The following is a 20,556-nucleotide window of genomic DNA, read 5'->3' as shown; positions in this document are numbered from 1 at the left end:
CGTGCTTCCTAAAAAAGCTGCGGGGGGGGGGAAAGGGGACAGGAGGCCTTGGGGGTGATCCCTTTTCCTGCTCCTTTTTCCATAGGGATAATTCCCTTTTCCTGCTCCCTTTTCCGTAGGGATAATTCCCTTTTCCTGCTCCCTTTTCCTTAGGGATAATTCCCTTTTCCTGCTCCCTTTTCCTTAGGGATGATCCCTTTCCCTGCTCCCTTTACCTTAGGGATAATTCCCTTTTCCTGCTCCTTTTTCCTTAGGGATGATCCCTTTTCCTGCTCCCTTTTCCTTAGGGATAATTCCCTTTTCCTGCTCCCTTTTCCGTAGGGATAATTCCCTTTTCCTGCTCCCTTTCCCTGCTCCCTTTCCCTGCTCCTTTTTCCTTAGGGATGATCCCTTTTCCTGTCCCCTTTTCCGTAGGGATAATTCCCCTTTTCCTGTCCCCTTTTCCTTAGGGATAATTCCCTTTCCCTGCTCCTTTTTCCTTAGGGATGATCCCTTTTCCTGCTCCCTTTTCCGTAGGAATAATTCCCTTTTCCTGCTCCCTTTTTCCTCAGGGATAATTCCCTTTTCCCTGCTCCCTTTTCCCTGTTCCCTTTTCCTTAGGAATGTTCCCTTTTCCCTTTTCCGTAGGGATAATTCCCTTTTCCCTGCTCCCTTTTCCCTAGGAATATTCCCTGTTCCCTTTTCCTTGGGGATGATCCCTTTTCCCTGCTCCCTTTTCCTTAGGAATGTTCCCCTTTCCCCGCTCCCTTTTCCTTAGGGATAATTCCCCTTTCCCTGCTCCCTTTCCCTGCTCCCTATTCCTCAGGGATAATTCCCTTTCCCTGTTCCCTTTCCCAGCCCTGTTCCTTAGGGATTTTCCCCCTTTCCCCGACCTCCTTTCCCTTCTCTTTGCCTTAGGGATAATTCCCTTTCCCTGCTCCCTTTTCCTTAGGAATGTTCCCCTTTCCCCGTTCCCCTTTCCCTCCTCTTCTTCCCAGCCCTTTTCCTCAGGGATATTCCCCTTTCCCTGCTCCCTTTCCCTGCTCCCTTTTCCTTAGGAACGCTCCCCTTTCCCTGTTTCCCTTTCCCTCCTCTTCTTCCCAGCCCTTTTCCTTTAGGAATGTTCCCCTTTCCCCGATTCCCTTTCCCAGCCCTTTTCCATGCGGATTTTCCCTTTCCCAGCTCCCTTTCCCTGTTCCCTTTTCCCAGCCCTTTTCCTCAGGGATAATTCCCTTTCCCTGCTCCCCTTTCCCTGTTCCCTTTTCCTTTAGGAATGTTCCCTTTTCCCAGCCCTTTTCCTCAGGGATATTCCCCTTTCCCTGCTCCCCTTTCCCTGCTCCCCTTTCCCCGATTCCCTTTCCCAGCCCTTTTCCATACGGATCTTCCCTTTCCCTGCTCCCTTTTCCTTAGGAACGCTCCCCTTTCCTCCTTTTCCCAGCCATTTTCCTTAAGAATGTTCCCTTTTCCCTGCTCCCTTTCCCTGCTCCCTTTTCCTTAGGAATGCTCCCCTTTCCCTGCTCCCTTTTCCCAGCTCTTTTCCTTAGGGATATTCCCTTTCCCAGCCCTTTTCCTTTAGGAATGTTCCCCTTTCCCCGATTCCCTTTTCCTTTAGGAATGTTCCCCTTTCCCCGATTCCCTTTCCCAGCCCTTTTCCATACGGATTTTCCCTTTCCCAGCTCCCTTTCCCTGCTCCTTTTTCCCAGCCCTTTTCCTTAGGGATATTCCCCTTTCCCTGCTCCCTTTCCCTGTTCCCCTTTCCCTCCTCCTTTTCCAGCCCTTTTCCTTAGGAATGCTCCCATTTCCCTGCTCCCCTTTCCTTAGGGATAATTCCCTTTCCCTGCTCCCTTTTCCTTAGGAACGCTCCCCTTTCCTCCTCCTTTTCCCAGCCATTTTCCTTAGGAATGTTCCCCTTTCCCTGTTCCCCTTTCCCCAATTCCCTTTCCCAGCCCTTTTCCATACGGATCTTCCCTTTCCCTCCTCCTGTTTCCCAGCCCTTTTCCTCAGGGATAATTCCCTTTCCCTGCTCCCTTTCCCTGCTCCCTTTTCCTTTAGGAATGTTCTCCTCTCCCAGCCCTTTTCCTTAGGGATAATTCCCTTTCCCTGCTCCCTTTTCCTTAGGAAAGTTCCCCTTTCCCTCCTCCTTTTCCTTAGGAACGCTCCCCTTTCCCTCCTCCTTTTTTCCAGCTCTTTTCCTCAGGGATATTCCCCTTTCCCTGCTCCCTTTTCCCAGCCCTTTTCCTTAGGAATAATTCCCTTCCTCTGCTCCCTTTCCCTGCTCCCCTTTCCCTGCTCCTTTCCCAGCCCTTTTCCTTAGGAATAATTCCCTTTCCCTGCTCCCCTTTCCCTGCTCCCCTTTCCCCGATTCCCTTTCCCAGCCCTTTTCCATACGGATCTTCCCTTTCCCTGCTCCCTTTTCCTTAGGAACGCTCCCCTTTCCTCCTTTTCCCAGCCATTTTCCTTAAGAATGTTCCCTTTTCCCTGCTCCCTTTCCCTGCTCCCTTTTCCTTAGGAATGCTCCCCTTTCCCTGCTCCCTTTTCCCAGCTCTTTTCCTTAGGAATATTCCCTTTCCCAGCCCTTTTCCTTAAGGAATGTTCCCCTTTCCCCGATTCCCTTTTCCTTTAGGAATGTTCCCCTTTCCCCGATTCCCTTTCCCAGCCCTTTTCCATACGGATTTTCCCTTTCCCAGCTCCCTTTCCCTGCTCCTTTTTCCCAGCCCTTTTCCTTAGGGATATTCCCCTTTCCCTGCTCCCCTTTCCCTGTTCCCCTTTCCCTCCTCCTTTTCCAGCCCTTTTCCTTAGGAATGCTCCCATTTCCCTGCTCCCCTTTCCTTAGGGATAATTCCCTTTCCCTGCTCCCTTTTCCTTAGGAACGCTCCCCTTTCCCTGTTCCCCTTTCCCCAATTCCCTTTCCCAGCCCTTTTCCATACGGATCTTCCGCTTTCCCTGCTCCCTTTCCCAGCTCTTTTCCTTAGGAACGCTCCCCTTTCCCTCCTCCTTTTTCCCAGCCCTTTTCCTTAGGGATATTCCCCTTTCCCTGCTCCCTTTTCCCAGCCCTTTTCCTTAGGAATAATTCCCTTCCTCTGCTCCCTTTCCCTGCTCCCCTTTCCCTGCTCCTTTCCCAGCCCTTTTCCCTACAGTTCTTCCCTTTCCCCGCTCCCTTTCCCACCCGCATCCCTTGGGAATTCTCCCCTTTCCCAGCCCCACCATCCCCTGACCCCCCACCCCACCCCATCCCTCTGCATCCCGCTGAAATCCCGGCACCGCTCCATCCCTTCCTGCACCTCGAGAATTCCAGAGCTGCTTCCACGTTTGGAAAAAAAAAAAAACAACCCTTCCCGACAACATTCCCACCCTTTTATCCAAGGAAAACCGGCTGGGGATGAATAAATCCGAGTGAAATCGGGGTTTTTCCTTCGGTTTTCCCACTGGGAATTCACTTCCCAAAGCGAAATTCCCACCAGGAATTCCTTCCATTCCTCCGCTCTCAAAAAAAAAAACCCTCTCGGATCCTGCGGATTCTTCGCTTTTCCAGGCTGGAAAATCCCGGGAAAAGGCTTGGGAAAAAGCCAGGGATGTTTTGGCATTCCTCAGGAATGGCCTGGGAGATCCTAAACACCCCCGAGCCCCGCAGGGATGGGATGAGATCCCAAAAATTGATTGGGATACGTCGGATTGGGATCCGATCCGGAGCTTCTCCTGCCGGGATTTGTTGGGAATCGGGAGAAATCCAAGCCCTGAGAGGGTCCAGGGATTTGGGATGGGGATGAGGAGGGGATTCTTTGGGGTTTTTGGGGTTCTTTGGGGTTTTTGGGATTCTTTGGGGGTTTGGGATTTTTTGGGGGTTTGGGATTCTTTGGGGGTTTGGGATTCTTTGGGGGTTTTGGGATTTTTTGGGGGTTTTGGGATTCTTTGGGGGTTTGGGATTTTTTGGGGTTTTTGGGATTCTTTGGGGTTTTTGGGATTCTTGGGGGTTTTGGGGTTCTTTGGGGTTTTGGGATTCTTTGGGGGTTTTGGGATTTTTGGGGGGTTTGGGATTTTTTGGGGGTTTTGGGATTCTTTGGGGTTTTTGGGATTCTTTGGGGTTTTGGGATTCTTTGGGGGTTTTGGGATTCTTTGGGGTTTTGGGATTCTTTGGGGTTTTTGGGATTCTTTGGGGTTTTTGGGGTTCTTCGGGGTTTTTGGGGTTCTTCGGGGGTTTGGGATTTTTTGGGGGTTTGGGATTCTTTGGGGGTTTGGGATTCTTTGTGGGATTTGGGATTCTTTGGGGTTTTGGGATTCTTTGGGGTTTTGGGGATTCTTTGTGGTTTTGGGATTCTTTGGGGGATTTGGGATTCTTTGTGGGATTTGGGATTCTTTGGGGGATTTGGGATTCTTTGGGGGTTTTGGGATTCTCTGGGTTTTGGGATTCTTTGGGGGTTTTGGGATTCTTTGGGGTTTTGGGATTCTTTGGGGGGTTTGGGATTCTTTGGGGTTTTTGGGATTCTTTGGAGTTTTGGGATTCTTTGGGGTTTTGGGGATTCTTTTGGGTTTTGGGATTCTTTGTGGGATTTGGGATTCTTTGGGGTTTTGGGATTCCTTGGGGTTTTGGGGATTCTTTTGGGTTTTGGGATTCTTTGGGGGATTTGGGATTCTTTGGGGTTTTTGGGATTCTTTGGAGTTTTGGGATTCTTTGGGGTTTTGGGGATTCTTTTGGGTTTTGGGATTCTTTGGGGTTTTTGGGATTCTTTAGAGTTTTGGGATTCTTTGGGGTTTTGGGGATTCTTTTGGGTTTTGGGATTCTTTGGGGGTTTGGGATTCTTTGGGGGTTTTGGGATTCTTTGGGGGTTTTGGGATTCTCTGGGGGTTTTGGGGATTCTTTGGGGTTTTGGGATTCTTTGGGGTTTTGGGATTCTCTGGGTTTTGGGATTTTTTGGGGGTTTTGGGATTCTTTGGGGGTTTTGGGATTCTTGGGGGTTTTGGGATTCTTTGGGGGTTTTGGGATTCTTTGGGGTTTTGGGATTCTTTGGGGGTTTTGGGGTTCTTTGGGGGTTTTGGGATTCTTTGGCGTTTTTGGGCCTCTCTGGGGTTTTGGGATTCTCTGGGGTTTTTGGGATTCTTTGGGGTTTTGGGGTTCTTTGGGGGTTTTGGGGTTCTTTGGGGGTTTTGGGATTCTTTGGGGTTTTGGGATTCTTTGGCGTTTTTGGGATTCTCTGGGGGTTTTGGGAGTCTCTGGGGTTTTGGGATTCTTTGGCGTTTTTGAGATTCTCTGGCTTTAGGGAGTCTGGGGGTTTTGGGATTCTCTGGGGGTTTTGGGATTTTTTGGGGGTTTGGGATTCTTTGGGGGTTTTGGGATTCTCTGGGTTTTGGGATTCTTTGGGGTTTTTGGGATTCTTTGGGGTTTTTGGGATTCTTTGGGAGTTTTTGGGATTCTCTGGGTTTAGGGAGTCTGGGGGTTTTGGGATTCTCTGGGGTTTTGGGGATTCTCTGGTTTTTGGGATTCTCTGGTTTTTGGGATTCTTCGGGGTTTTGGGATTCTTTGGGGGTTTTGGGATTCTCTGGGGTTTTTGGGAGTCTCTGGGGTTTGGGGATTCTTTGGGGTTTTTGGGATTCTTTGGCGTTTTTGGGATTCTCTGGGGTTTTTGGGAGTCTCTGGGGTTTTGGGATTCTCTGGGGTTTTTGGGAGTCTCTGGGGTTTTGGGATTCTTTGGCGTTTTTGGGATTCTCTGGGTTTTTGGGATTCTCTGGATCCAAGGCTGGCCCTGTGGGAAATGCCGCCCTTGGCATTGATTTGGGATTTTTTTGGGGATTCCGGATTTCCCAGGATTTCCCTTGGCAGGGATGAGGGGTCTCCCCGAGGAGGGGGAGCTTTTGGCCATTCCCAGCATTCCGGATTTTTGGGATTCGGGGCTGTCCCGTGCAGGGACCCAGCGGGGACGGGGCCACCGGGGGCAGCTTGGGGCAGGGGACGCTTTTCCTGTGCCATTCCCAAGTTCCCTGTGCCACCCCCGTGTCCCTTGTGCCACCCCATCCCCTGTGCCACCCCATCCCCTGTGCCACCCTGTGTCCCGTCCCTTCAGCAGGATCCCAATGTCAGGATCCCAAGGGCTCCAGGATCCCACAGCAAGATCCCGAGGCAGGATCCCCCCAGCAGGATCCCAAAGCCAGATCCCAACATCAGGATTCCAATGTCAGATCCCAATGTCATGATCCCAAGGCCGGATCCCAAAGCCAGATCCCAGTGTCAGGATCCCAATGTCAGGATCCCAAAGCCAGATCCCAATGTCAGGATTCCAGGGCCGGATCCCAAAGCCAGATCCCAATGTCAGGATCCCAAGGCCGGATCCCTCATCCAGATCCCAGTGTCAGGATCCCAGGGCCAGATCCCAAAGCCAGATCCCAACATCAGGATCCCAATGTCAGGATCCCAAAGCCAGATCCCTCATCCAGATCCCAATGTCAGGATCCCAAGGCCAGATCCCAAAGCCAGATCCCAATGTCAGGATCCCAAAGCCAGATCCCAACATCAGGATCCCAGTGCCAGGATCCCAAAGCCAGATCCCAACGTCAGGATCCCAATGTCAGGATCCCAAAGCCAGATCCCTCATCCAGATCCCAGTGTCAGGATCCCGCGGCCGGATCCCTCATCCAGATCCCGCCGCCCGATCCCGCCCTTCCCGCCCCCCTGCCGTGCCCCCCTTACGTAACGGGCATTCCCGAAATCCCGCCGGCAGCGGGGCTGGGAAGGAGCCGGGATGAGGCGGGAAGGGGGGGTTGGGATAATGGCGCGTGTCCCACCCCCCCCCCCCCCATCCCGTTTCCATGGCAACCGGCATCATTCCCACCTTCCTGGCATCCATCTGGATCCTTTTCCAGCCCTTTTCCTCCCTGGATGTTCCCGTCTGCCGCCGGAGCGGGGTCATGGAACGCGTGGGAGGTGGGAGACGGGAATTGTTCCCTTCCCGACGCCGGGATGCAGCTGAATTCCCACAACCTCCAATTCCCGCCGGGATTTATCCCGGAGAGGCACCGGGATGCGGCGCTTTAGGGATAAGGAGTGGATTTTGTGATCCCACCGGGATTTCCTGGCCTTAATTCCAGGATTTCGCGGGGGGTCTGTGCAGGATCCATCAGGGATGGGCAGATCCCAGACCTGGATCTCCAACCTGGGTGTATCCAACTGGATCCAGCCCTTCCAGAGAGATCCGGAGCCGGAGGCAGCTCCGAGGCTCTCCAGATTCCCTGGATCTTCCTCCAGAGCTCCCAACTCCGGAGCCATCCCACGAATCCATTTGGGAATTCCCAGGAGGCGCCGCTCGAGTTCATCCCGAGCAGTTCAGAATCCCATTCCCGCTGCGTTCCCGGCTCACCGCGCCGTGGAGGACGGGCATTTGTAGGATCCCGATTCCACAGGCTGAGCCGGGCGCCATCCGGGATTCCCAAATCCCCCTGGGTTTTCCGGCTGCTCCATCCCTCTGCTCAGCATTCCCAGCTCGGAGCTTTGGGATCACGAGCTGCCCGTGTCCAGCAAGGACAGCTGGACACTCCGGCCACGGCTCCGGCCACAGCTCCGGCCACGGCTCCGGCCGGGCCGCTGCCATTCCTTGGATCAGGATCCCGGCTGGAATTGCGGCCCCACAGAGCAGCTCTGAGATCTCGCAGCTCAGCAGGGATCGGATCCCGCATGGATGGGCTGGGATCCAGCGGGAATTCATCGATCCCAGCTCGGCACCGATCCGTGCAGAGCCGGCATTGCCATTCCCAGTTTCGGGAGAGCCCCAAGGGCTCAGGAGCCCCCTGCCCGTTCCCGATCCCATTCCACACCCGGATGCTCCGTGGGGTTTGCGTGGGAGTCTCGAGGAGGATCCAGGCCTGGCGGCTGTTCCCGGAGCTGGCAGCATTCCCGGGATGAACCGTTCCGGCTGCGCCCAGGGAATCGGTGCCCGGATCGCCGGCCTGGAGCAGCCGGGATCCTGCGGGGTCAGGATCCCAATTCCCGTTCCTGTAGGGTCAGGATCCCAGTTCCCATTCCTGTGGGATCCCAATTCCCGTTCCTGCAGGGTCAGGATCCCAATTCCCATTCCTGTGGGATCCCAGTTCCTGTTCCTGCAGGGTCAGGATCCCAATTCCCGTTCCTGTGGGGTCAGGATCCCAATTCCCGTTCCTGTGGGGTCAGGATCCCAATTCCCATTCCTGTGGGATCCCAGTTCCCATTCCTGTGGGATCCCAGTTCCCATTCCTGCGGGGTCAGGATCCCAATTCCCGTTCCTGCAGGGTCAGGATCCCAGTTCCCATTCCTGTGGGATCCCAATTCCCATTCCTGTGGGATCAGGATCCCAGTTCCCATCCCTGCAGGATCCCAGTTCCCATTCCTGTGGGATCAGGATCCCAGTTCCCATCCCTACAGGATCCCAGTTCCCATCCCTGCAGGATCCCAATCCCAGTTCCCATCCCTGCAGGATCCCAGTTCCCATCCCTGCAGGATCCCAGTTCCCATCCCTACAGGATCCCGCTTCTGGGGACAATTCCACATCCCCCCAGCATTCCCTGGTTTGTTTCCTGGAGGGATTTTAATTAAACTCAATCCCATCCCTGCCATTCCCACCTCAACCGGAGCTGAATTTATATTTAATCGGGAGAAATAAATAATTCATTCCCACATTCCCACATTCCTGCATTCCCGGGGCTGCAGCTCCGCGTTGCTTGGAAAAAGAGGAATTTTTTATTCGGAATGGGGTTTTTTTCCCCATGTTTTTCCTTCAGATGGAGCAAATTCCTTCTCCAAGGGCTGTGACTGAGTGCCAGGGACGTGACCCAGAAAAAGCGGGATCGGGAATGTCGGATCCCTCTGGGATCGGGCACAGCAGCAGGGTTGTGCTTTTGGGGGCACCTCCTCAATCCCAAAGGTTTCTTTTCCATGTTTTTCCCTAAAAGTGAGCAAATTCCTGCTCCAAGGGCTGTGGTTGAGTGCCAGGGACGTGACCCAGAAAAAGCGGGATCGGGAATGTCGGATCCCTCTGGGATCGGGCACAGCAGCTTTTGGGCTCTGCTTTTGGGGCACCTCCTTAATCCCAAAGGTTTTTTTCCATGTTTTTCCCTAAAATGGAGCAAATTCCTGCTCCAAATCCAGGGATTCCCTGATGGGAACTGCAGGGCTCAGTGCCAGCGATGTGACCCCGAAAAAGTGGGATCAGGAATGTCGGATCCCTCTGGGATCGGGCACAGCAGCTTTTGGGCTCTGCTTTTGGGGCACCTCCTCAATCCCAAAGACTTTTTTTCCATGTTTTTCCCTAAAAGTGAGCAAATTCCTGCTCCAAGGGCTGTGGTTGACTGACAGGGACTTCAGGGCTCAGTGCCAGCGATGTGACCCCGAAAAAGCGGGATCGGGAATGTCGGATCCCTCTTGGATCAAGCACAGCACCTTTTGGGCTCCGCTTTTGGGGCCACCCCCAGCCCCCCAAACCAGCCCAGCCAGATTCCCCCCCCAAACCAGCCCCAAATTGGGACAGCACCAAAACCATCACCCCTCCTCCCGCTGCCAGAATTGGGGCCAAATGCCCGATTTGCCCCATTTTTCCAGGGATCACCATGCTGACCAGCATCGCCGACGGGCTCCTGTGCTGCCTGCTGGGCAAGACCCCCAACGCCGTGGGGCCTCTGGACAGCGTTGAATCCGACGACGGCTACACCTTCCTGGAAGTGAAACCCGGGAGAATCCTCCGCATCCGCCACAACATTCCCAAACGTCCGGAATTCCCGGAGGAGCCGGAGGAGCCGACGACGGAGCGCGGCACGGTGCACTGCAAGCGCCGCATCACGCTCTACCGCAACGGGCAGCTGCTCATCGAGAACCTGGGCGACGCCGTGCGCTCCGAGATCCTGCAGTGCCACAACGCCTCCGGCGATCCCAACAGCACCGTGGAGTTGGAAATGTCGGATGCAACGGGAATTCCGGGTAAGGATGGAGCGGCGGCGGCCGGGAAGCGTCGGAAGCGCAAACCTAAGAAGGTGGTGAGCATCGACTGCAAGAAGCGCATCACGAGCTGCAAGGGCACGCACGGGGATGTGGTGTTGTTCTTCATCCACGGCGTGGGCGGCTCTTTGGACATCTGGAAGGAGCAGCTGGAATTTTTTGCCAAGTTGGGATATGAGGTGGTGGCTCCGGATCTGGCCGGACACGGCTGCAGCTCGGCGCCGCCCGTGGCCGCCGCCTACACGTTCTACGCGCTGGCCGAGGATATGAGGGCCGTGTTCAAGCGTTATGCCAAGAAGAGGAATATCCTGATCGGGCATTCCTATGGGTGAGGAGGGTGGGAATGGGGTGGGAGCATCCCAGAAAATCCCCCAGCTCCACCTTGATGGGAATGGTCAAAAATCCCGAGTTTTGGGGCTGTGGGGTTCCAGTTTTTGGGTTATTTGGAGCCCCCTCAGTGCCCTTGGGGTGCGTTCAAGCGTTATGCCAAGAAGAGGAATATCCTGATCGGGCATTCCTATGGGTGAGGAGGGTGGGAATGGGGTGGGATCATCCCAGAAAATCCCCCAGCTCCACCTTGATGGGAATGGTCAAAAATCCCGAGTTTTGGGGCTGTGGGGTTTCAGTTTTGGGGGATTTATCCCATTTATCCCGGGATTTGGAGCTCCTAAATGCAGTGTGTTCAAGCGTTGCCCCAAGAAGAGGAATATCCCGATGGGGCATTCCTATGGGAAAGGAGGATGGGAATGGGGTGGGATCATCCCAGGAAAAATTCCGGCTTCTCCTTGGTAGGGAACACCCCAAAATGCTGAGTTTTGGGGCTGTGGGGTTCCAGTTTTGGGCGATTTATCCCAGGATTCGGAGCCCCTGAGTGCCCTTGGGGTTGGGAATGGGGTGGGATCATCCCAGAAAACCTGGCCTTGGTGGGAATGGCCACAAATCCCGAGTTTTGGGGGTGTGGGGTTCCAGTTTTTGGGTTATTTGGAGCCCCCTCAGTGCCCTTGGGGTGCGTTCAAGCGTTGCCCCAAGAAGAGGAATATCCTGATCGGGCATTCCTATGGGTGAGGAGGTTGGGAATGGGGTGGGAGCATCCCAGAAAACCTGGCCTTGGTGGGAACGGTCAAAAATCCCGAGTTTTGGGGCTGTGGGGTTTCAGTTTTGAGGGATTTATCTCAGGATTCTGAGTTCCTAAATGTGGTGCATTCAAACGTTGCCCCAAGAAGAGGAATATCCTGATCGGGCATTCCTATGGGTGAGGAGGGTGGGAATGGGGTGGGATCATCCCAGAAAATCCCCCAGCTCCACCTTGATGGGAATGGTCAAAAATCCCGAGTTTTGGGGGTGTGGGGTTCCAGTTTTTGGGTTATTTGGAGCCCCCTCAGTGCCCTTGGGGTGCGTTCAAGCGTTACCCCAAGAAGAGGAATATCCTGATCGGGCATTCCTATGGGTGAGGAGGGTGGGAATGGGGTGGGAGCATCCCAGAAAACCTGGCCTTGGTGGGAACGGTCAAAAATCCCGAGTTTTGGGGCTGTGGGGTTCCAGTTTTGAGGGATTTATCTCAGGATTCTGAGTTCCTAAATGTGGTGCATTCAAACGTTGCCCCAAGAAGAGGAATATCCTGATCGGGCATTCCTATGGGTTAGGAGGGTGGGAATGGGGTGGGAGCATCCCAGAAAATCCCCCAGCTCCACCTTGATGGGAATGGTCAAAAATCCCGAGTTTTGGGGCTGTGGGGTTCCAGTTTTGGGGGATTTATCCCATTTATCCCGGGATTTGGAGTTCCTAAATGCGGTGTGTTCAAGCATTGCCCCAAGAAGAGGAATATCCCGATGGGGCATTCCTATGGGAAAGGAGGTTGGGAATGGGGTGGGATCATCCCAGGAAAAATTCCGGCTTCTCCTTGGTAGGGAACACCCCAAAATGCTGAGTTTTGGGGCTGTGGGGTTCCAGTTTTGGGGGATTTATCCCAGGATTCGGAGCCCCTGAGTGCCTTTGGGGTTGGGAATGGGGTGGGATCATCCCAGAAAACCTCGCCTCGATGGGAATGGCCACAAATCCCGAGTTTTGGGGGTGTGGGGTTCCAGTTTTGGGGTTATTCAGAGCCCCTCAGTGCCCTTGGGGTGCGTTCAAGTTTTACCCCAAGAAGAGGAATATCCTGATCGGGCATTCCTATGGGTGAGGAGGGTGGGAATGGGGTGGGAGCATCCCAGAAAATCCCCCAGCTCCACCTTGATGGGAATGGTCAAAAATCCCGAGTTTTGGGGCTGTGGGGTTTCAGTTTTGGGGGATTTATCCCATTTATCCCGGGATTTGGAGTTCCTAAATGCAGTGTGTTCAAGCGTTACCCCAAGAAGAGAAATATCCTGATCGGGCATTCCTATGGGAAAGGAGGATGGGAATGGGATGGGAGCATCCCAGGAAAAATTCCGGCTTCTCCTTGGTAGGGAACACCCCAAAATCCCGAGTTTTGGGGCTGTGGGGTTCCAGTTTTGGGGGATTTATCCCAGGATTCGGAGCCCCTGAGTGCCTTTGGGGTTGGGAATGGGATGGCATCATCCCAGAAAACCTGGCCTTGGTGGGAATGGCCACAAATCCCGAGTTTTGGGGCTGTGGGGTTCCAGTTTTTGGGTTATTTGGAGCCCCCTCAGTGCCCTTGGGGTGGGTTCAAGCGTTACCCCAAGAAGAGGAATATCCTGATCGGGCATTCCTATGGGTGAGGAGGGTGGGAATGGGGTGGGATCATCCCAGAAAATCCCCCAGCTCCACCTTGATGGGAATGGTCAAAAATCCCGAGTTTTGGGGCTGTGGGGTTCCAGTTTTGGGGGATTTATCCCAGGATTCGGAGCCCCTGAGTGCCTTTGGGGTTGGGAATGGGATGGCATCATCCCAGAAAACCTGGCCTCGATGGGAATGGTCACAAATCCCGAGTTTTGGGGCTGTGGGGTTCCAGTTTTGGGGTTATTCAGAGCCCCTCAGTGCCCTTGGGGTGCGTTCAAGCGTTGCCCCAAGAAGAGGAATATCCTGATCGGGCATTCCTATGGGTGAGGAGGGTGGGAATGGGGTGGGAGCATCCCAGAAAACCTGGCCTTGGTGGGAACGGTCAAAAATCCCGAGTTTTGGGGCTGTGGGGTTCCAGTTTTGAGGGATTTATCTCAGGATTCTGAGTTCCTAAATGTGGTGCATTCAAGCGTTGCCCCAAGAAGAGGAATATCCTGATCGGGCATTCCTATGGGTGAGGAGGGTGGGAATGGGGTGGGATCATCCCAGAAAATCCCCCAGCTCCACCTTGATGGGAATGGTCAAAAATCCCGAGTTTTGGGGCTGTGGGGTTCCAGTTTTGAGGGATTTATCTCAGGATTCTGAGTTCCTAAATGCGGTGTGTTCAAGCATTGCCCCAAGAAGAGGAATATCCTGATCGGGCATTCCTATGGGTGAGGAGGGTGGGAATGGGGTGGGATCATCCCAGAAAATCCCCCAGCTCCACCTTGATGGGAATGGTCAAAAATCCCGAGTTTTGGGGGTGTGGGGTTCCAGTTTTGGGGTTATTCAGAGCCCCTCAGTGCCCTTGGGGTGCGTTCAAGCGTTACCCCAAGAAGAGGAATATCCTGATCGGGCATTCCTATGGGTGAGGAGGGTGGGAATGGGGTGGGAGCATCCCAGAAAACCTGGCCTTGGTGGGAACGGTCAAAAATCCCGAGTTTTGGGGCTGTGGGGTTCCAGTTTTGAGGGATTTATCTCAGGATTCTGAGTTCCTAAATGTGGTGCATTCAAACGTTGCCCCAAGAAGAGGAATATCCTGATCGGGCATTCCTATGGGTGAGGAGGGTGGGAATGGGGTGGGAGCATCCCAGAAAATCCCCCAGCTCCACCTTGGTGGGAATGGTCAAAAATCCCGAGTTTTGGGGCTGTGGGGTTTCAGTTTTGGGGGATTTATCCCATTTATCCCGGGATTTGGAGCTCCTAAATGCGGTGTGTTCAAGCATTGCCCCAAGAAGAGGAATATCCCGATGGGGCATTCCTATGGGAAAGGAGGGTGGGAATGGGGTGGGAGCATCCCAGGAAAAATTCCGGCTTCTCCTTGGTAGGGAACACCCCAAAATGCTGAGTTTTGGGGGTGTGGGGTTCCAGTTTTGGGGGATTTATCCCAGGATTCGGAGCCCCTGAGTGCCTTTGGGGTTGGGAATGGGGTGGGATCATCCCAGAAAACCTGGCCTCGATGGGAATGGTCACAAATCCCGAGTTTTGGGGGTGTGGGGTTTCAGTTTTGGGGGATTTATCCCATTTATCCCGGGATTTGGAGCTCCTAAATGCAGTGTGTTCAAGCATTACACCAAGAAGAGGAATATCCCGATGGGGCATTCCTATGGGAAAGGAGGGTGGGAATGGGGTGGGAGCATCCCAGGAAAAATTCCGGCTTCTCCTTGGTAGGGAACACCCCAAAATGCTGAGTTTTGGGGGTGTGGGGTTCCAGTTTTGGGGGATTTATCCCAGGATTCGGAGCCCCTGAGTGCCTTTGGGGTTGGGAATGGGGTGGGATCATCCCAGAAAACCTGGCCTCGATGGGAATGGTCACAAATCCCGAGTTTTGGGGGTGTGGGGTTTCAGTTTTGGGGGATTTATCCCATTTATCCCGGGATTTGGAGCTCCTAAATGCAGTGTGTTCAAGCATTACACCAAGAAGAGGAATATCCCGATGGGGCATTCCTATGGGAAAGGAGGGTGGGAATGGGGTGGGAGCATCCCAGGAAAAATTCCGGCTTCTCCTTGGTAGGGAACACCCCAAAATGCTGAGTTTTGGGGCTGTGGGGTTCCAGTTTTGGGCGATTTATCCCAGGATTCGGAGCCCCTGAGTGCCCTTGGGGTTGGGAATGGAGTGGGATCATCCCAGAAAACCTCGCCTCGATGGGAATGGCCACAAATCCCACATTTCACCCGTGTGGGGTTCCCGTTCTGGGCGATTTATCCCGGGATTCAGAGTGCCCATGGGGGTGCCCCCGTGCCCAGCTAATGCCGGAGTGCAGCTGGCACGGCAGGGACTATAAATAGGATAAATCCAGGAAAGTCAATTAGGCGGAGAAGGAGTCGGAGCCAGCTCGGAGCCGGGCGGGATTGGCTCGGAGCTGGGCAGGATTAGCCCGGGACAAGGCTGGGGCAGCCTGGAGAGTGCCCAAGTAGGGCTGGGCAGGGCAGGGTGGCACAAAATCCCCTCCTCTGCTCTGCCCCAAAAACGGGTGCCCAGGCCCGGATCCTTGGGATCGCAGGATCCGGGAGCGGTCGGGTTGGAAGGGAGATGAAAAATCCTCTGGTGCCAGGCCTGGGGTGGGCAGGGAGAACTTCAGCTGTGCCAGGGCTCCAGGGGGCACTGCCAGGGATGGGGCAGGGATGTGGGAATGGGAAAGGGATGTGGGAATGGGAAAGGGATGTGGGAATGGGACAGTTCCCACTGTGCCAGGGTGCTCCAAGGGGCACTTCCAGGGCTGGGATGTGGCCATGGGACACCTTGGCATGGGCAGGGACATCTCCCACTGTGCCAGGGTGCTCCAAGCCCTGTCCAGGGACACTTCCAGGGATGGCACAGGGACATGGGCATGGGACATGGGACACCTTCCACTGTGCCAGGGTGCTCCAAGGGAAACTGCCAGGGATGGGACGTGGGCATGGGCATGGAACATGGACAGGGACACCTTGGCAAGGGCAGGGACACCTCCCACTGTGCCAGGGTGCTCCAAGGGGCACTTCCAGGGCTGGGATGTGGCCATGGGACACCTTGGCACGGGCATGGGACACCTTGGCATGGGCAGGGACACCTCCCACTGTGCCAGGGTGCTCCAAGCCCTGTCCAGGGACACTTCCAGCGATGCCACAGGGACATGGCACAGGACCATGGGCATGGCACAGGACCATGGACATGGCACAGGACCATGGGCATGGCACCGGCCCATATCACACTTTACCCACCCGCAGCCACAACCACCACCCCCTCCCCCAAGCTTCCTCCAACCTCCCCCACTCCATCCCTCCGTCACCCCGGCCTCACCCTGGCATCACCCCGGCCTCACCCTCATCCTGGCACCACCCCGGTCTCACGGCGCTGTGCCCGCTGTCCCCTCAGGGTGTCCTTCTGCACCTTCCTGGCACACGAGTACCCGCAGCTGGTGCACAAGGTGATCATGATCAACGGCGGCGGCCCCACGGCGCTGGAGCCCAGCCTGTGCTCCATCTTCAACCTCCCTCCGTGCGTGCTGCACTGCCTGTCCCCCTGCCTGGCCTGGAGCTTCCTCAAGTGAGTGCCCTCTGCCTGGCACCGCGGGGCCGGGGGGGTGAGGCTGGCACCACCCACGGGGGCAGGGTGGCATTGGTATGGCTGAGGGAGGGGACTGGGGATGGATTTTGGGGGGTCTGGGGTCTCCTGGTACCGCTCAGGGGGGTGATACTGGCGTTGGCACTCTGGGGGAGGGGACTGGGGATGGATTTTGGGGGGTCTGGGGTCTCCTGGTACCGCTCAGGGGGTCATGGTGGCATTGGCACGGCTGAGGGAGGGAATTGGGGGTGGGTTTTGGGGGGTCTGGAGTCTCCTGGTACCACTCAGGGGGGTGATACTGGCGTTGGCACTCTGGGGGAGGGGACTGGGGTGGATTTTTGGGGGGTTGGTACCACCCAGGGGGGCATGGTGGCATTGGCACGGCTGAGGGAGGGGATTGGGGGTGGGTTTTGGGGGGTCTGGGGTCTCCTGGTACCGCTCAGGGGGGGCATGGTGGCATTGGCACGGCTGAGGGAGGGGACTGGGGATGGGTTTTGGGGGGTCTGGGGTCTCCTGGTACCGCTCAGGGGGGTCATGGTGGCATTGGCATGGCAGAGAGAAGGGAATTGAGGGTGGATTTTGGGGTGCTGGTACCCCTCAGGGGGGCAGGGTGGCATTGGTATGGCTGAGGGAGGGGATTGGGGGTGGGTTTTGGGGGTCTGGGGTCTCCTGGTACCACCCAGGAGGGTGATACTGGCGTTGGCACTCTGGGGGAGGGGACTGGGGTGGATTTTTGGGGGGTTGGTACCACCCAGGGGGGCATGGTGGCATTGGCACGGCTGAGGGAGGGGACTGGGGATGGGTTTTGGGGGGTCTGGGGTCTCCTGGTACCACTCAGGGGGGTCATGGTGGCATTGGCACTCTGGGGGAGGGGACTGGGGATGGGTTTTGGGGGGTCTGGGGTCTCCTGGTACCGCTCAGGGGGGTCATGGTGGCATTGGCATGGCAGAGAGAAGGGAATTGAGGGTGGATTTTGGGGTGCTGGTACCCCTCAGGGGGGCAGGGTGGCATTGGTATGGCTGAGGGAAGGGAATTGGGGGTGGATTTTGGGGGTCTGGGGTCTCCTGGTACCACTCAGGGGGGTGATACTGGCATTGGCACTCTGGGGGAGGGGACTGGGGTGGATTTTTGGGGGGTTGGTACCACCCAGGGGGGCATGGTGGCATTGGCACGGCTGAGGGAGGGGATGGGGGTGGATTTTGGGGGGTCTGGGGTCTCCTGGTACCACTCAGGGGGGTGATACTGGCGTTGGCACTCTGGGGGAGGGGACTGGGGTGGATTTTTGGGGGGTTGGTACCACCCAGGGGGTGATACTGGCGTTGGCACGGCTGAGGGAGGGGACAGGGGGTGGATTTTGGGGGGTCTGGGGTCTCCTGGTACCGCTCAGGGGGGCATGGTGGCATTGGCACTCTGAGGGAGGGGACAGGGGGTGGCATTTTGGGGGGTCTGGAATCTCCTGCCACCCCTCAGAGGGCTCCCCCTGGCACTGCCAAGGGAGTGGACAGGGAGTGACCTCTGAGGGAATGGGGTGTTCACCCTGCCCTCGCCCCGGATTTTGGGACCACCCCTTTCCCCGTGCCAGGGCCGGCTTTGCCCGCCAAGGTGCCAAAGAGAAGCAGCTGCTGAAGGAGGGCAACGCCTTCAACGTCTCGTCCTTCGTGCTGCGGGCCATGATGAGCGGCCAGTACTGGCCCGAGGGCGACGAGGTGTACCACGCCGAGCTGGCCGTGCCCGTGCTGCTGGTCCATGGCATGCACGACAAGTTCGTGCCCGTCGAGGAGGACCAGAGGATGGCCGAGGTAGGGGGCACAGCGCGGGCGAGGGGGGTTTGGGGGCTTTGTGGTACCACTCAGAGGGCTCATCCTGGCACTGCGAGGGCTCATCCTGGCACTGCCACGGCTGAGAGAGGGGGCAAAGTGACTTTTGAGGGGCTGGGGGCTCCTGGCACCACCCAGGGGTTTCATCCTGGCACTGCCACCGCTGAGAGAGGGGACAGGGGGTGGCTTTTGAGGGCTGGGGTCTCCTGGCACCCCTCACGGGGCTCATCCTGGCACTGCCACCGCTGAGAGAGGGGGGCAAAGTGACTTTTGAGGGGCTGGGGTCTCCTGGCACCACTCAGGGGGTTCATCCTGGCATTTCGGATCCTGAGGAAGAGGGCAAAGTGACTTTTTGTGGGCTGGGGTCTCCTGGCACCACTCAGGGGGCTCATCCTGGCACTGCCACCGCTGAGAGAGGGGGGCAAAGTGACTTTTGAGGGCTGGGGTCTCCTGGCACCACTCAGGGGGTTCATCCTGGCATTTCGGATCCTGAGGAAGAGGGCAAAGGGACTTTTTGTGGGCTGGGGTCTCCTGGCACCACTCAGGGAGCTCATCCTGGCACTGCCACCGCTGAGGAAGGGGGCAAAGTGACTTTTGAGGGGCTGGGGTCTCCTGGCACCACTCAGGGGGCTCATCCTGGCACTGCCACGGCTGAGAGGGGGGGGGCAAAGTGACTTTTGAGGGGCTGGGGTCTCCTGGCACCACTCAGAGGGGTCATCCTGGCACTGCCACCGCTGAGAGAGAGGGTAAAGGGACTTTTGAGGGGCTGGGGTCTCCTGGCACCACTCAGGGGGTTCATCCTGGCACTGCCACCGCTGAGAGAGGGGACAGGGGGTGGCTTTTGAGGGCTGGGGTCTCCTGGCACCCCTCACGGGGCTCATCCTGGCACTGCCACCGCTGAGAGAGAGCGGCAAAGTGACTTTTGAGGGGCTGGGGTCTCCTGGCACCACTCAGGGGGTTCATCCTGGCATTTCGGATCCTGAGGAAGAGGGCAAAGTGACTTTTTGTGGGCTGGGGTCTCCTGGCACCACTCAGAGGGCTCATCCTGGCACTGCCACGGCTGAGGGAGGGGACAGGGGGTGGCTTTTGAGGGGCTGGGGTCTCCTGGCACCACTCAGGGAGCTCATCCTGGCACTGCCCACCCGCAGATCCTGCTGATCGCCTTCCTGAAGGTGATCGACGAGGGCAGCCACATGGTGATGCTGGAGTGTCCCGACACCGTGAACACGCTGCTGCACGAGTTCGTCCTGTGGGAGCCCGACACGGCCGCAGGCGACGGCGACACCAAATAAAGGCCAGCGCCACGCCGGGACACCGGGCTGCTCCCTCGGGAGAGGCGGAGCGCCGAGAGGGCTCGGCCGGAGCCACCGAGCCCCGTTTGTTTCCCTGGGGATGGAGCGAGGAGGCTCCCCCAGGTTGGGATGTGCAGGGCCGGGAGAAGGAGCTCGGCAAGGCGGCGGAGACGGTCCCCGAAACCGGGGGGACAACGGGGACACGGCACAGCCGGTCCCCAAATCTGAGTGGGACAACGGGGACGCGCCACAGGTGGCCCCCAGCCACCCCCGGTCCCCGGCCACCCCCGGCAGGACAGCGGGGACACCTCACCCCCGGTCCCCGGCCACCCCCGGCCACCCCCGGCCACCCCTGGACACCCCTGGACACCTCACACCCGGTCCCCACTCCCGGCAGGACAGCGGGGACACTTCGCCCTCGGTCCCCGGCCACCCCCGGCCACCCCTGGACACTTCGCCCTCGGTCCCCGGCCACCCCCGGCAGGACAGCGGGGACACACCACGCGTGGTCCTCGGCCACCCCCGGACACTTCACCCGCGGTCACCCCCGGTCCCCGGCCACCCCTGGACACCCCCGGCCACCCCTGGACACTTCACCCCCGGTCACCCCCGGTCCCCGGTGACCCCCGGGCACCCCCGGCCAGCCCCGGTGCCCACCCGCGGGCGCTGCAGCGGCTCCACGCCGGGTGATTTCTGTGCCCATCGCTGCCACCCCCGCACGCAGCGACAGCTCCGGGGAGCCAGAGAGGAGGGGAGGACTCGCAGTGTCCCCGCAGGGATTTTGGGGTTCTTTTTTTTATGGGGTTTTTTTTTTGGGGGTCTGTTTTTTTTTTTTTTTTTAAGGAGAATCCAGAGGTTCCTCCGCGTTTTGGGATTTGCATCTGGAGGGTGGGACAGCCGGGATTTGTGGGGTTCCTTGTGGGATTCGGCAGGGATTCGGAGGATGATGAGGATGAGGAGGAGGAGAGAACGGCCGGCATGATGGGATGCCACCATCCCGCGTGTCCCCAGTGCCACCGCGGGCACGGCCGCGTGCCCGGTGCCACCATCGCTTTTAGGGTCGCCACCATCGCTTTTAGGGTCACCCCCGCGGCCCTTTTTCCCAGCGGCTCCATCCCCCTGGGACACCGGGGAACACCAAACGTCCCTTCCCGGGATCCCAATCCCATCCCTCCTGTCCCTATCCCATCATTTCCGCGCTTCCCGGCAGCCGGGCCA

The 20,556-nt window shown here is 57.0% G+C and overlaps 1 protein-coding gene across 1 annotated transcript; it reads left to right on the top strand.

The window, feature by feature from the left end:
• Window positions 1–9,543: 9,543 nt before the first annotated feature.
• ABHD8 (abhydrolase domain containing 8) lies at window positions 9,544–19,338 on the top strand (the record flags this gene model as incomplete). The annotated part of the gene is made up of 4 exons (XM_082298061.1): window positions 9,544–10,256; window positions 16,041–16,211; window positions 17,812–18,028; window positions 19,195–19,338. 4 exons carry the CDS (start codon window positions 9,544–9,546, stop codon window positions 19,336–19,338), a joined length of 1,245 nt encoding a protein of 414 aa, XP_082154187.1.
• Window positions 19,339–20,556: the final 1,218 nt, after the last annotated feature.

This window comes from Coloeus monedula (genome assembly GCF_965178545.1).
Source record: "Coloeus monedula genome assembly, chromosome: 27".
NCBI lineage: Eukaryota > Metazoa > Chordata > Aves > Passeriformes > Corvidae > Coloeus > Coloeus monedula.
The sequence above is the reverse complement of the archived record's forward strand: the minus strand, read 5'-3'. Positions and strand labels throughout refer to the sequence as shown.